Here is a 16,614-nt window from a genome sequence, read left to right as displayed (position 1 = left end):
CATTTAAGCACATACTTGCTTGAAATAACAATTTCAGCAACTTGTGTGCAAGTTTTCTGTTTATTTAATCATATTTGGCATTTCATAACTTCTTAACTGAATATTTTATGAGAACTCATGCATTATTCTGCTGTTTGTTAATGAACTGTGTACATCTTGGAGCAACAATGCTAGTATAGGCATATTTCACAACTGCTCCAAATTACAATGGAGATTTGTTTAATGTGGGCCCACTTTGCACATCTTTCACAGCGAATCTGTTCCCTGCTTATGGAAAACTTGTGGGAAATAATTTAATGTAATACAGTTTGTTCCCGTCTGCCATACTAATAGTTTTTGTGTGACGTTTTTGGGCACAGTGGGTCTTTTTTAGCCCAGACATCATCAAATAGCATCATTTTACTTATGTAACAGTTATTAATGAATATATAAATATCTCCAACAGGTCTTTACACTGCTTAATCCTGTTCTGTACACACAGTTACACACTTTACGGGAGTGACAACCACATTCTACAACAACTAGTTAATGATGCACATTGAGACACAGTACTGACATCTTCATTAATTGCTTGCTGAGTCTGTAGAGCGCTGTTTGTTTAATGCAGCGCCTCGCAGTCTTCAAGGACTTTTTTCAGACCATTTTTTGGTTAAAAAGTTGTACAGTGAAATAAATGTATTCTCTAATTAGCTTAAAATATAATGAATAGCTTGCTTCTTACTGTGTGGGCTGTGTGGTAGGGACCGCATTATAAAGTGAAGTGCTAATTCTGTGTGTTTTGCATAATCTTCAGTAACATCTTCCTGTTATTATCCTCGTTACGGTTTAATAAACAACTCCTACTGTCCCATCATAACCATTTGCTGGCTATTGCATGCCTTTTTTTGTTAACTGGGTCATTCCTCAGGACATGGTGCCATTTATGCAAGAACATTTCAGGAACGTTTTGTATTTATTTCTTTATTTAATTTCATTTTTAATGCTATTTTATTTTAATGTGTTTTGTATTGATCATAATTTCCTTTCAGTTACTTCTGAATTGCTTTTGAGAATCATATTTCCCCACCTCAGGCCCAAAGTACTAAGGCTGTAACTGCCATAGACAGTGAATGCAAGGTTGCCGTAAATGCAAGGTTATGGAGGATCTGTTTTTTTGGGTAGTTTTAAATGCAATTTATCAATAACCTAGAGGGCAGAGCTTTGTCAGTTGCAAAAACAGTGAAGAAATCATGAAACAGAAGGCCATAGAAGTCATAAAATAAGTTGTTAGAGACAGAATAATAATGTTCCACCATAGATGGTAGAGATCAAAATATATTCTAAATGTTTTGGGGTTATAATCACTGAACATAAATTAGCTTAATTCTTTTTGTGTTAAATGGGGAAAAAAAGTCATACAGGTTTTCAGTGGCATTAATTGATGATAGTATCTTTTTTTTATTTTAAAGAGTGCCCTTATTATGCTTTTTTGGATATTATCTTTCATGCAGTGTGTTATATAACCATTTGTTAATGTAAAAGGACTGCAAAGTTTCAGAGATCAAAATGCACTATAAATGTTATTATTGTCTCCCAAAAGATAGAAGCGATTCTGAACTGCCTGAAATGAGTCATCAGTTATATATAAGCTTAATGGTCTTCATTAGATAAGTTTCCATCCAAAGTTGCGAATTTAACTTATGCACAAAATTGGAATATCGCATAAAACAATTGCGAATAAAGAGAGTCGAAGAGAACAAAATTGTTCGCTGTTTTCTGCTCTGCGAAAGCAAATCCACTTTGCATGCACTTTCGAAGGATGAGGACTTGGGACCGTATTTAAAACCGACGCCATCTTAACTTACTGTTCGTATCACTGTGTATACAAGTGCTGAGTAAGTCTCTGGAGCTGAAGTTCAGATAGGAATTTTTCAACACACAATGTAAGGGGTAAAAGACTGCGCCATATGACCAATCAGAGCAGAGCAGGGTCTCAGAAAGGAGGGGTTTAGAGAGATCGGATCCTTGATCAAGCAGTTTCAGATACTGAGAAGAGAGGTCATGCTGCAGTGTATATTATGAGCAAACTTTGACCTTGGATTTATGTAGGAAACCTCCAAAACAAAATTAGGAACCTTAAAAAATAGCTAAATAGGGGCACTTGCATCTCTACAGCAGTAAGTTATGAATACACATGTACTGAGAATGACCCAACTATTGTCACACATTCCCTGTCACCCTCAGCTTATGCCTTCATTCATTTTCCTTTTTATCCCCACCTTACTTTTTTCATTTTGAAACTTTGTTTCTGTGTTTGACTTATTTTTCTGCCTCTTGTTTTTCTCTTTCTCTCTCTTTCTTCCCATTTCCCTTTTACCTTGTTTCTCTGTTGTCCTGTCGTTGTTCCTGGGCTTGGATATGGACGGACCATCACATGCACTCATAACGCAAACGTCCTGGTGCCAATATCTTCCTCCTTCCCTTTGTTGTTGTTGTTGTTGTTGTTATTGTGTTAATGCTTGTTCTGCCTGTGATCTTGTGTCCGTCTTTGTGTTTTGTAGTCACTCTGAGTGGTTCTTCAGTCTCCTGCACTCTAGTGTCGCTCCTGCTCTCTCCGTTATTGCTGCTTTTGCTTTGATAGAGTTGAGGAAATGTCTTCTCCTCATGTTGAGGATCCTCTGCATGATTTGTTTCTGTATCTCTCTAATGTGCTGGGAACACTGAGCCTCATAGACAAAGTAACTCTGAAAAATACAAAATATATATTCAGATTTAGATGACCAAATGCTTAAAATGACTGTGCTTTTTAGTTTTTGTCAATAAGTTTTTTTTTTTTATCTATCACATACAGTCTATAGACATTTGCACTGTATTTTGCTTAAGTAAAGCTACAATGTGTCATTTCAGTGGCACCAGAAGGAATTGACTAGACACTTAGCCTCGCCATAAAACAGTGCTTATTAATCATACCTTTTTGGTTTTTCTAAATGCAAAATTATGAAGGATCTGTTATTTGGGTAGTTTTAAATGCAATTTATCAATAACCTAGAGGGCAGAGCTTTGTCAGTTGCAAAAACAGTGAAGAAATCATGAAACAGAAGGCTATAGAAGTCATAAAATAAGTTTTTAGAGACAGAATAATAATAATGTATGGCCTCTGTGGGCCTCTATTGTTCTATATGTTTGGAAACAACAATTACTTTTGCAAGTCCATGTAGTGCTGCTTATGATGCAGAAATGACACATTTCACCTTAAATAATGAGAGAAACACTAAATTAAAAGCAGAGAGAAACTGTCTTGTCTGTCTGATATTCAGTAGACTTCTTTTGCTCTGCGGAAGTTTTAACTAAAACTGTACCAGTCCTTTGGGAACAAACTTTGTAACACGACTTTCAGATGTTATTTTATTACTTAAAAGACTTTTTGAGGCTTCTACATGAATTACTTACTGTAATATTTTGAAAAAAATAGCAATGGGTCTTATTCACTAAGCATGCGTATGTACACATTTGTGCGTGAAATCTGCTGCATACTAATGTTTTCACGAACAGATGATGATTCACCAAAAACATTTGTACTCAAATTTATGCTAAATATACGGAAAAAATATAGGAACAACTGAAACCACACGTACGCAAAAAGCACTTATTCTGTGCAGCCTTATAATCATGTTAAAAAGTTATATTTCATCTTATCACGACTATTAATATTATATTATAAATTCATAAATAATTCAATTTCATTTCATCCATACAATTATTAGTGAATGAGACCCAATGTATTTTAGTCATCACTGGGGCTATTGTTCACATGTGGCATTTATTAAATTCCTTTTTTTTATATATATATAATGTTGTAGTGTCTTTTTTGATATCTTTAAAAGTTTGGGGTTGGCGAGATTTAAGTTTTTGAAACATTAACATTAAAGTCTCTTATTTTCACCAAGACTGCATTTGTTTGATTAAAAATAGAGTAAAAACAGTTATATCTGGAAAATGATTGCAATTTAAAAGAACTGTTTTCTATTTGAATACATTTTAAAATGTAAAATGTAATTTATTCCTGTAATGTTTAAGCTGAATTTTCAGCATCATCATTCCAGTCTTCAATGTCACATGATCCTTCAGAAATCATTTTAATATGCTGATTTAGTGCTCAAGAACCATTTCTAATTATTATCAATGTTGAAAACAGCTTGTGCTGCTTAATATTTATGTAGAAATTACGTTGTTGTTTTTTTTTTTTTCAGGATTGTTTGATGAATAGAAAGTTCAAAAGAAAAGCATTTATTTGAAATAGAAGTTTTTTTGTAACATTACAAATGTCTTTACTGTCACTTTTGATCAATTTCATGTGTCCATGCTGAATAAAAGTGTTACTGGTTTTAAAACTTTTTAACAATAGTGTATTTGTAATTTGAAATGATACACTAAGATTTTAATGTCATAAAAAGTGTTTGTTGTGCCAGTTGTCATCTAATCATCATCTTAACTGTCACTGGTGTTTATTGGTAAGTATATTTTGTTTTACTACTGGTGGTCAAACGAAAGCATAATGTTGCAAAGATGTAGACAAAGATTCTCTCATCATTTACTCACGCTCGTGTTGTTCCAAATCTGAGTGACTTGCTTTCTTCTGTGAAACACAAAAGGTAAATGTTTAATTAACATGCTTGCCACTCTTTTCCCTACAATTAAAGTGAATGGGGATTGAAGCTTAAAAAACAAAACAAAAAAAACAACATTAAAGTAGTTCATACTGCGTGACTTTTGCGCAAGTCTTCTGAAGTCATGTGTGAGTAACGTTAATACATCGAAACGTAAGTCATTCACTGATAATCTTCCCCTTTAGTGAGCTGGTAACTCAGGAAACGTTCAGACCTGACTTGGGAAATCAAGCCTGATTGTGTAAGAATCACTCAGTTTTCAGTAGATTCATAGGGTGTACTCACACTAGCCAGTTTGAACCGTGCCCGAGTGCGTTTGACCACCAAAGCGCGGTTCGTTTGACTAGTGTGAGTGCTCCGAACCGTGCCCGGGCGCGGCTCGATTAGCCGGTCCTGGCCCGCTTGGAAGAGGTGGGCCAGAGCACGGTTCAGTTGGACTCGGGCGCGGTTCGCATGCAGTGTGAGCGCTAACCGTGCTGGACTCCATTGTGTTCAGTGAGAGCGCCGCTCTTCCTGTTTATCCCGAAACCGTCGCACCATAATGAAGTAAGCGTGCTCCGGCACGAATGCTGAAACCCTATGTGAGTGCAGGCCAGAGGGGGAGTGGGGAGGGGGGACAATCGTACTCGGGCCCGGTTCATGGCAACCGTGCCTAGTGTGAGTACACCCATAGTCGGGACTCATTCACATGAGTTATTGTTTTGTTATTTTGGAGCTCAACAGCCTCAGTCCTCATTCACTTTCATTATACTAAAGAGCAGCCAGGACATTCTCCAAAAGCTCTCCTTTTGTGTTCTGCAAAAGAAAGTCAAAAAGTTTGAAACGACCTGAGTGTGAGTAAATAAATTCAGAATTATTGGGTGAACTGTCCCTTTAAGTCCAAACATGTGTATTCAGTGAGTGCACAATTACATCTGAAGGGGGAGTTGTTAGCTTTGCCTTGTTGGCTTCACCAATTGTCTTTGCTTTGCTGAATCCTGATAGTCTTGTGGTCTGAAAATAACTCTTGCTTGCTTGCCTGTTACATTTAATGCATTTTGTGCATCTCCAGTTTGGGTTGATGATCCCTCCTGCTCTGTCTGTGTCTCTGTATTTCTCCTCTTTCTCCTTAAGACTCCATGGAAGATGGGACGGGCATGAACACTGGAGTAATTGTTGGTATTCTTATATTGGTGTGTGTGCTGCTGTTGCTGATCGTGGACGCCACCTGCTGCTTTCTCAACAAGTGTGGCATCCTCATGTGCATCTGCGGTAAACCCGGGCAAGGCACCAAGGGCAAGGACATAGAGACGGGCAAAGCTGCCTTTGTGTGAGTATCCACAATACTATATTTAATCCACTCAAACAAGCTCATACCACTCATCGAGAGCAGTCAAGGGCCCTGCATTGTAAAGCATATGGATGTTGAGCATGAATTATTTTCAGTCACAGAAGCTTCTATTATCAAACCAGCGTGAAAGAGCTCCTCTTATGTGACTATAGTGACCTCATCAAACTCTACTCATTGCTGTATAATGAGCAGATGTGTGTGCTTTCTCTCTGCATGCAGTCAAGATGTGTCTAAAGAACCCATTGTGGAAGTTAGGATAGAGGAAGAGGCCACAGCCAATCACGACGCAGAAGGACATCCTGAGCCCAATGAGACCACCCCACTGACCGAACCAGAGTAAGCTCAATGTTATGTGATTGTACTGTGCTTAACCACTTTGAAGTGATGCTATTGATCGGCATTATCACAGAACATCTCCAATGCCTTTAAAGCAGTGTTTCTTACACCTTGAGTATACTCATTCCAAACCACCTCACTTTGTTAGTTCTCACACTTAAAGACAACATGAAACCACATTTGTAGTGCATTTTTAAAGCTGCAGTGTCTAATTCCTGTGCCATTATTAGTTCTTTAAACAAGCAAAAGGTGTCCTGGTCTGGTGATTTCAACAGTTTTTCTGTATTGGGTCAGTGAGATGTTTTTTACTCTCTAAGGATGCATTAAAAATTGTTAAAATGATGAATGCTTCTCTTTTGAACAGAGTGTCCACAAAAATATTAGATTGCAGGACTGTTTTCAACATTTAAAAAAATAAGATATTTTTTCTTGAGCAGCATATTAGAATGATTTCTGAAGGATCATGTGACATTGAAGACTGGAGTAATGATACTGAAAATTCAGCTTTGCCATCACAGGAATATAAAAAAAATATATATATATATATATATATATATATATATATATATATATATATATATATATATATATATATATATATACATGCATGCATACATACATATGAAGAGTTCAGATGCAAAAGCCTCTAAATGCCATCTGAAATGTTCTTATAGAATGATCATTTTTATCAAGCTTGTGTATTTAAGTTCAGTAATTTCACTTAAATGACAATTAATAGGTAATCTTCATTGCCATTTAAGTGAAATTATTGAATTTAAATATACAAGCTTGATAAAAATGATCATTCTATAAGAAAATTTCAGATGGCATTTAGAGGCTTTTGCATCTGAACTCTTCATATACATATACATATACATTTTTTTTCCCCCAAATATATAATACAATTGAAAACAGTTATTTTAAATTGTAATAATATTTCACAATATTACTGTTTAGCCTTGCTAAGCATAAGAGACTTCTTTCTCTACCCCAACTTTTGAATTGTAGTATATATGATTTAAAATATTCTGAACTATTATTTCTTTGTGTAAAGCATTTTAATAATTGTAAATATTATACACTGCAGCTTTAACATCCGTAATCTTTAGCTAAATGAAATAATCGGTGGATAATGATCTGAAATGGGACTGGTAATGTCTATCAAACTTTCATTGGGTCATGAAAAGTGGCTCCTGACATGAACAGTTTTTGTACTTGTGGAGACCCGAATCCGAGTCTGACCTGGGGTCATATACGTCCTGTTCCCCCTCTCTTTCAATGCATTTTCCTGTCACTCTTTTCCCCATATTTCATATTTTAAATCAAGGACTCCCTCTAGTGACCACTGATAGTATCACCTCTCTTGCAATACATGCAATACTGTATTTCAAATCGGTATTGCATACGTGTTGTAACCTCATTCTTTTCCTGCAGTGATTTGGTGTCTCTCCCTTAGCATGTCCCCTCAGTGTCGACATCACTCGTCTGTGTCTCTGTTTCCTGTTCTTACAGGCAAGGGACAAGAACTGCCGCCGCAGTGGTGGACTTGCCTCTTTCCGTGCCCACTAACTCAGACACAAACACTGACACCTTTGACCTTAGCCAGAGCAGCCCAGTTAGCGAGAGCACCACTCTCACCTCCAGCATCACAGCACCCCCTTCTGACCCTCCTAATCCCATCCATATGACACCACCCGACAGCAGCACACCAAAAACTCACACCAAACCCTCCATCTCATCTCCCTCATCCTCCGACCCGGCTAATGTTACTCTCCTGGTCGACCTGGGTGATGCCCCAAAAACACAAGCTGAGGTTCCTGCAGTGGTCCCGTCAGAAGGACCCCCTTCCCTTCCCAGCGTTGTAAACTCAAAAGTCACAGAAAACGAATTAGAGTCGCCCGAGTCTGTTCAGAGTGCATCTCATGCCACTTTAAATCCCATCAGCCCACAGGGCAGTGTCGCTATCCCCTTAGTGAATCATGAACTTGAGATTGATGGAGAACTTCCACTGGCTCCAGACACAGACGTCCCGCAGGATGGGTCACATGCTGTGGGGACAGCTGGCTCCAGTGGCCCATCTGCTCCAGCACAGAACGAGTATGGATCTCTAGATGCTCTCTAGATGTTCTCTTAGTTTGTGTGTGTGTTTGTTGTAGCCATTATTTGTTTGTTGTAATTTCACTGCATGTGTTCATTTGAATCGGTGAATGTGCATGCATTATATAGTTTTAGTCATTTAAAAGTGGTCAAAAATGAAAACTGTCATTTACTCACTCATGTCGTTCCAAATTTAAGAATATTTCTTAAAATCCTAGAATCACTCTTTTACTTTATTCCAGGGGTATCGATGGAGCCTTTATTTTGGGACAATATAGTGAAATACCTCTGTGCCCAAGTAAAATATTACTGATAAATCCTTGTCTGTTAATGGAGATTACAGTATACTGACCGGATAATCATTTTCTTTGATAATATGTTTGCAATCAAGTCATGTGAGTTTTCTATCAGCTATTTATATCCGAACTAGTGATGCCAGAATTGCGAACGAATCACTCGTTTAATCTAATCGATCAAACGGGTTTGCAAAGAGGCCAGAAATTGTTCACAATTCAGTTTGATTGATTGATCCGGACAGTTCACTCGCGCACCAATTTCTCACACCAAAAGAGAAAAAGGATACTTTATAAGACAAAACACAGAGAGAACTGAATGTAATCTATCTATAATCTATTGTAGGAAACAAAACTTGCAAATGTTTTTGTCAACGACAAAGCAGCGTGCAAACAAAACTTTTCACTCTAGGTAAAGACAATTTATCTATATAAAAGTATCAAGTAAGGATATAAAAATATGGGCACACTTTTTGATAGGAGACCTGTGCCCCGGTACTGATGAAAGCCTAGAAACGCCTCTGCTCAATCTGTGTGGAAACTCATTTGTACAGCGCTTCCTATTCTGTAGATGTACTAACTCACTTAATTATAGTTTGGGCTCCTTTGTTAATTTTTTTTATTTATATTTTTGTTATGTTCTGCTTCCCTGTTCTGTTTTTCAGCAACAGGAATACAAATCTTCAGTTCACAAAATAAGAAGTCATATTTTACATGAGTTGTGATTGTGAGTTTGCTGTGTGTATAATAAAAATACTGCGTACTGCAAAATAATGGCTAGAAATGTCTTTATTAAAGGGATAGTTAACCCAGAAATAATGATTGACATTATTTACTTACTCACTCATTATTTACTGTTGTCGTTCCAAACCCATAAGCCTTTCGTTCATCTTCGAAAAACCAATGAAGACATGTAAATTAAATCTAAGAGATTTCTGTTCCTCCATTGACAGCTATGCAACTGACACTTTGACGCTTCAAAAAGTTCATAGAGATCTTAAAATTAATCCATATGAATTGAGCGGTTTAGTCCACTTTATATGATGAACAGATTAAATTTAGGCTTTTATTCACATATAAACATTGATCAGTGAACATAAACAGAAGCTCAACCGAAACTGCTTGACGCGTGAAAAAAAAACTCATTGGTTCTCGCTGAAGCTCAAACGTGCTGCGTAACATGAGAACGAACCTCATTGGTTCTTGCGGAAGCTCAAACGTGCTGCATAAGACGAGAATGAACCTCATTGGTTCTTGCTGAAGCTCAAACGTGCTGCGTAACATGAGCACGAACCTCATTGGTTCTTGCTGAAGCTCAAACGTGCTGCGTAACACGAGAATGAACCTCATTGGTTCTTGCTGAAGCTCAAACGTGCTGCGTAACACGAGAATGAACCTCATTGGTTCTTGCTGAAGCTCAAACGTGCTGCGTAACACGAGAATGAACCTCATTGGTTCTTGCGGAAGCTCAAACGTTCTGCATAAGACGAGAATGAACCTCATTGGTTCTTGCTGAAGCTCAAACGTGCTGCGTAACACGAGAATGAACCTCATTGGTTCTTGCTGAAGCGCAAACCTGCTGCGTAACACGAGAATGAACCTCATTGGTTCTTGCGGAAGCTCAAACGTGCTGCATAAGACGAGAACAAACCTCATTGGTTATTGCTGAAGCTCAAACGTGCTGCATAAGACGAGAACGAACCTCATTGGTTCTTGCGGAAGCTCAAACGTGCTGCGTAACACGAGAATTAACCTCATTGGTTCTTGCGGAAGCTCAAACGTGCTGCATAAGACGAGAATGAACCTCATTGGTTCTTGCTGAAGCTCAAACGTGCTGCGTAACATGAGCACGAACCTCATTGGTTCTTGCTGAAGCTCAAACGTGCTGCGTAACACGAGAATGAACCTCATTGGTTCTTGCTGAAGCTCAAACGTGCTGCGTAACACGAGAATGAACCTCATTGGTTCTTGCGGAAGCTCAAACGTGCTGCATAACACGAGAATGAACCTCATTGGTTCTTGCTGAAGCTCAAACGTGCTGCGTAACACGAGAATGAATCTCATTGGTTCTTGCGGAAGCTCAAACGTGCTGCATAAGACGAGAACGAACCTCATTGGTTCTTGCTGAAGCTCAAACTTGCTGCGTAACACGAGAATGAACCTCATTGGTTCTTGCTGAAGCTCAAACTTGCTGCGTAACACGAGAATGAACCTCATTGGTTCTTGCGGAAGCTCAAACGTGCTGCATAACACGAGAATGAACCTCATTGGTTCTTGCTGAAGCTCAAACGTGCTGCGTAACACGAGAATGAACCTCATTGGTTCTTGCGGAAGCTCAAACGTGCTGCATAAGACGAGAACGAACCTCATTGGTTCTTGCGGAAGCTCAAACGTGCTGCATAAGACGAGAACAAACCACATTGGTTCTTGCTGAAGCTCAAACGTGCTGCATAAGACGAGAACAAACCTCATTGGTTCTTGCGGAAGCTCAAACGTGCTGCATAAGACGAGAACAAACCTCATTGGTTCTTGCGGAAGCTCAAACGTGCTGCATAAGACGAGAACAAACCTCATTGGTTCTTGCGGAAGCTCAAACGTGCTGCATAAGACGAGAACGAACCTCATTGGTTCTTGCGGAAGCTCAAACGTGCTGCATAAGACGAAAACAAACCTCATTGGTTCTTGCTGAAGCTCAAACGTGCTGCGTAACACGAGAACAAACCTCATTGGTTCTTGCGGAAGCTCAAACGTGCTGCGTAACACGAGAATGAACCTCATTGGTTCTTGCGGAAGCTCAAACGTGCTGCATAACACGAGAATGAACCTCATTGGTTCTTGCTGAAGCTCAAACGTGCTGCGTAACACGAGAATGAACCTCATTGGTTCTTGCGGAAGCTCAAACGTGCTGCATAAGACGAGAACGAACCTCATTGGTTCTTGCTGAAGCTCAAACTTGCTGCGTAACACGAGAATGAACCTCATTGGTTCTTGCTGAAGCTCAAACTTGCTGCGTAACACGAGAATGAACCTCATTGGTTCTTGCGGAAGCTCAAACGTGCTGCATAACACGAGAATGAACCTCATTGGTTCTTGCTGAAGCTCAAACGTGCTGCGTAACACGAGAATGAACCTCATTGGTTCTTGCGGAAGCTCAAACGTGCTGCATAAGACGAGAACAAACCTCATTGGTTCTTGCTGAAGCTCAAACGTGCTGCATAAGACGAGAACGAACCTCATTGGTTCTTGCGGAAGCTCAAACGTGCTGCATAAGACGAGAACAAACCTCATTGGTTCTTGCGGAAGCTCAAACGTGCTGCATAAGACGAGAACAAACCTCATTGGTTCTTGCTGAAGCTCAAACGTGCTGCATAAGACGAGAACGAACCTCATTGGTTCTTGCTGAAGCGCAAACCTGCTGCATAAGACGAGAACGAACCTCATTGGTTCTTGCGGAAGCTCAAACGTGCTGCATAAGACGAGAACAAACCTCATTGGTTCTTGCTGAAGCTCAAACGTGCTGCATAAGACGAGAAAGAACCTCATTGGTTCTTGCGGAAGCTCAAACGTGCTGCGTAACACGAGAATGAACCTCATTGGTTCTTGCGGAAGCTCAAACGTGCTGCGTAACATGAGCACGAACCTCATTGGTTCTTGCAGGAGCTCAAACGTGCTGCGTAACACGAGAATGAACCTCATTGGTTCTTGCAGAAGCTCAAACGTGCTGCATAAGACGAGAACAAACCTCATTGGTTCTTGCTGAAGCTCAAACGTGCTGCATAAGATGAGAACGAACCTCATTGGTTCTTGCGGAAGCTCAAACGTGCTGCATAAGACGAGGAACAAACCACATTGGTTCTTGCGGAAGCTCAAACGTGCTGCATAAGACGAGAACGAACCTCATTGGTTCTTGCTGAAGCTCAAACGTGCTGCGTAACACGAGAATGAACCTCATTGGTTCTTGCGGAAGCTCAAACGTGCTGCGTAACATGAGCACGAACCTCATTGGTTCTTGCAGGAGCTCAAACGTGCTGCGTAACACGAGAATGAACCTCATTGGTTCTTGCAGAAGCTCAAACGTGCTGCGTAACACGAGAATGAATCTCATTGGTTCTTGCACATTAAGCGAACATGCTTGAGCTTCCGTTTTGTGAATAAAAGCCTAAATTTTCATTTTTGGGTGAACTATCCCTCTAAGTTGTCTTCGTGGCATACACGTAAAAACAAATCCAAATCAAATCAAAACAAGAGCTTGTGAATCAGCATTGAAATAGTTGATAACCGTCGCTTCAGTGAGAAGTGAACCTCCGCAAAACACTCGAGTCAGTGCATGAGTTGAACTTGAGAAATGGATGTTCAATTCGTAAACGAATCCTTCAGACCTTTTAGTCAACCCGATTAACCGAATAATTCATGAAACAGACAGAGGAAAGTAAGTCATACAGGTTTGGGGCGACAAGAGGGTGAATAAATGATGACAAAATGTTGTTGTTTTTGGCTGAACTGTCCCTTCAATGTCTCAATCCTAGGAAAATTCTGGATGATGAGAGGAGGACGACCGAAAACACAGAGCTGAAGAAAGTTGCGCCCGGCACAGGAGCAGAACCCAACGCCCTCTCGCAAACAAACAACGCTGAAAGTAAAGCATGAAAAGAAGAATGAAGGAGTAGAAGCGTCGTGGTGACCAGGAACGTGTTTGTTTAATAGTGCCCTTAATGAATTTCTGAACAAAACGGTGTATATTCTACAGACAGAAGTCATGTATGCATTTCCTTTCTTTTTCGTTGATTTGAGTAGGCTACACTTTCAGAAATTTCAGTTTGAGGAGTTAAACGGATATCAAATTCATATAATTCAAAAATGTTCTTATAGAAGTTCTTGTGTTTCTTCATTCATGTTTCCATCAAAGGGATGATTATTACAACAGGGCATCAAGTTATTCAGGAGAATTATCTATTCAGTATACATGAACGTTTTATTTGCATAGTACATTGTTAAAATGTAAATGATTTCTCTTATTTTTGTATCTTGAGTGTTTGAGGGCTAGGTTTGATTCGTTGTTAGTTTTGTATTTTATTATCATTATATTTTATTATCATTATATTTTATTGACACTAAACTATTTTGGATGCCTCTTGGATGATGATTACTCACAATGGCCGTTATGTAAAGGCAAAAATATCGTAAGATATTTAAAAATACTGTTATATGACCGAAAGTCTGATAAAGATTTTAAATTATCCATTTGATTCTCTACTGGAGTCTTTATTAGATCAGTTTTTACAGTTATCGTGTGTTTCTAATATTCGGGATTTATACATTAAATCATTCTTCCAACATGCTTCTAAAAAAAAGCATCAACTTAAACTAAATATCTGATAATTTTTATAGCGTGCACCTCTGAAGAAATGTTTCACACTGTCACCTGCAAGCTTGTGCACTGTGATTGTGTTATTGAGAATTTATTTTTGTTGTTGTTGTCTTATCTTTTCTTTTTTTTCAAGAAAGTTTACATAGCTTTGCAGTAACCACCGATTGTCCTTTTATTACATGACGTATGTTAACAGGACTGATAGGACACGTGACTCTGACAAGAGTTCTTATGAAATCACTCATTGCATGACCGTCTGCTTGCCCATCACTGGCCCGAATTGTGCGACCTCACTTGAGCCAGTTCATGGCAGTCTGGTAGAGAAATGGTTGTCTGTTCTGGGTGCTTTCATGATTTCTATGCTTTCTATAATGTTTTGGGGAGAATGGAAGATCATTTTATTTGCCCACAAGTTGTTCACTGCCAGTTTGCCCCATAAATGTAAATCATTCCATGTATAGCCTATGGGGATTTGACCCGTGACATAGAAGTATGGGTGAGCTTTACAATGATAAGCAAAGAACATGTAAATTGTGTTGTTCTAACACATTTTGATGAAACTCATTAAAACATTAAAGATTCTCTTAATAGTTTGTTGTGTTTGTGGAATAGGCTACCAGATGCTTGTGTCATCTAACAGAAAATCTATGTTTCGATTTAGGGGATTTATGAATGTTTTAAAGTGTGTTCAACTCTCATTTTCATTTTAAGCATTATAAACAAATATAAGTATTTATATGTGTTTGTACACAATTATCATGGATACCATCAAAATAGGCTACTATAGTTATTGTTACTACAATAAAATGGCAATAACTATTAACCAACACATCAAAAATAAAATGAAAAGGGCAGAAAGGTTATGTAGACTTGTTCCATTGTTTGGAAGAGATCCCATTTTGACGATAGTAGTGGAATATGGGTTATTTATTTTTCACTACTAATATATTTTTTTTTTATTATTGTTTGTATTGTATTTAAAATTCCCTCCCTTGACACTGAGAAAATACCCACATATACTTGAAAATAAAGGTTCTAAAAGTGGTCATAGAACATTCCACTATAACCTTTGAGTCAAGAAAAATTATTAATGTAAAGAACAATTAAAAAAAAAAGTTTTCCACTCTCTATAACAAACCTTTTTTTGCAATGTAAAGATTCCATGAATGTTAAAGATTCTTCATGGAACCAATAATAAAGAACCTTTATTTTTAAGAGCGTGTCAATGATTTAACTTGCCCAACAGGTGGCGCTATTTCATCAGCCTCAGATATTAGTAGACGAGGTCACTACGCATTCACACGTGCTTTCACATAAACATACTCAACACTAACATGCTTAACGTGGAACAATTCATCTATTTTTGTCATAATCTCATAGGTTTTTAAATGCAGTTCAATTTATGTCAATCAATTAAATCATTTTCTGATTTAAAACTTGTTTTTGGTTTTTGTGGTGCTTAAAGTAAAATCATAATAACCTACGTGTAGCTGGCTGGAGATGAAGAACATACTTTTTTGTGGTTTCACTTTCATTGTTTTTGCAAAAACTAAAGACAACAACATACTGTAATAATAAGGGGTTGCCATTTTAAAAGGGATAGTTCACCCAAAAAATGAAAATTTTGTCATTACTTACCCTCAAGTTCTTCCAAACCTGTATGAGTTTTTTACTTCTGTTGAACTAAAAAGAATTTAATTTGAAGAATGTTTGTAACCAGAAGGTTGACTGTAGCCATTGACTTCCATAGTAGGAAAAAAAATACTATGGAAGTCAATGGGTGCCGTCAACTGTCTGGTGGTTACAAACATTCTTCCGAATATCTTCTTTTAACAGAATAAATAAAATCATACAGGTTTGGAGCGAAATAGTTATTAAGTAGACAGGATAACATTGAGGCTCTCTAATGTTTTCTAGGTTATCCTTCACTGTTATTGCACGTTTATGGAATAAAGCTGCGTGTCTTCAGATAAGACTGGGAAATGAAGATGAGGTCTTTACATTCACTGCACTGATCTTTCGTTTGTGGTCTTATTCTTCTCATGCATTCTTCTTTTGATCTTCATTCATGGTCAAGCTAATCTCTTTCAATGCAGTCATGCTCTTTAAAGTTAAACATCCTCTGAGAGAAGTGTAAGTGGACTGCATGCCAGGCTGTATTTCGCTGTAAGTTGGTCCTAATACTTTAACATCAGTCATATGTAAATCACTTGAAGTTTTGGGTTAATTCCAGTGAACGGAACACCACAGTGATGTTTCCCCCCACCACCAGCACCATCCTAAAAGCCTTAATAATCATAGGGTTCCTGCGCGCGGCGTCTTGGCGCGCCTCAGTGAACGGCGAGCCATTGCTTTGACGTCACGCTGATGATGATGATTGGAATCCGAACGGCGAGTGTAGTGCGCGTGAAGCGGCTCCTGTGAACCTCAGTATGTTGATACCTTAATAACAAGTGTTCAATTGACGCGCCAATTGCAGGTAAGTGACATTAACTTCACCGGTTAAGCCTAATGTGTTCTTCCAGATGCTAAATCTGACGATAT

General features: G+C 38.4%; 2 protein-coding genes across 8 annotated transcripts in view; both read left to right on the top strand.

Annotated features, from left to right (window-relative positions):
* The window catches only part of ncam1b (neural cell adhesion molecule 1b), a 99,475-nt gene extending 84,823 nt beyond the window's left edge, over window positions 1-14,652 (top strand). For 5 of the 7 annotated variants that reach the window (XM_082179596.1, XM_082179595.1, XM_082179594.1 and 2 more), the window contains 4 exons: window positions 5,760-5,955; window positions 6,196-6,312; window positions 7,825-8,409; window positions 13,229-14,652. In XM_082179596.1, coding sequence (XP_082035722.1) covers window positions 5,760-5,955; window positions 6,196-6,312; window positions 7,825-8,409; window positions 13,229-13,349 — 1,019 coding nt within the window. In that variant the 3' untranslated portion in view covers window positions 13,350-14,652. The remainder of the gene's footprint in view (window positions 1-5,759; window positions 5,956-6,195; window positions 6,313-7,824; window positions 8,410-13,228) is intronic. The other 2 variants (XM_082179597.1, XM_082179598.1) reach the window with 2 other exon arrangements.
* Window positions 14,653-16,390: 1,738 nt separating this feature from the next.
* Window positions 16,391-16,614, top strand: part of zbtb16b (zinc finger and BTB domain containing 16b) — a 50,819-nt gene continuing 50,595 nt past the window's right edge. The window contains exon 1 of the mRNA XM_082179599.1: window positions 16,391-16,549. The gene's annotated coding sequence lies outside the window, so the exon portion shown is untranslated. The remainder of the gene's footprint in view (window positions 16,550-16,614) is intronic.

Source organism: Leuciscus leuciscus, assembly GCF_965113295.1.
Source record: "Leuciscus leuciscus genome assembly, chromosome: 9".
In the NCBI taxonomy this organism is placed as follows: Eukaryota; Metazoa; Chordata; class Actinopteri; order Cypriniformes; family Leuciscidae; genus Leuciscus; species Leuciscus leuciscus.
This window is presented reverse-complemented; position numbering and strand designations above follow the sequence as displayed.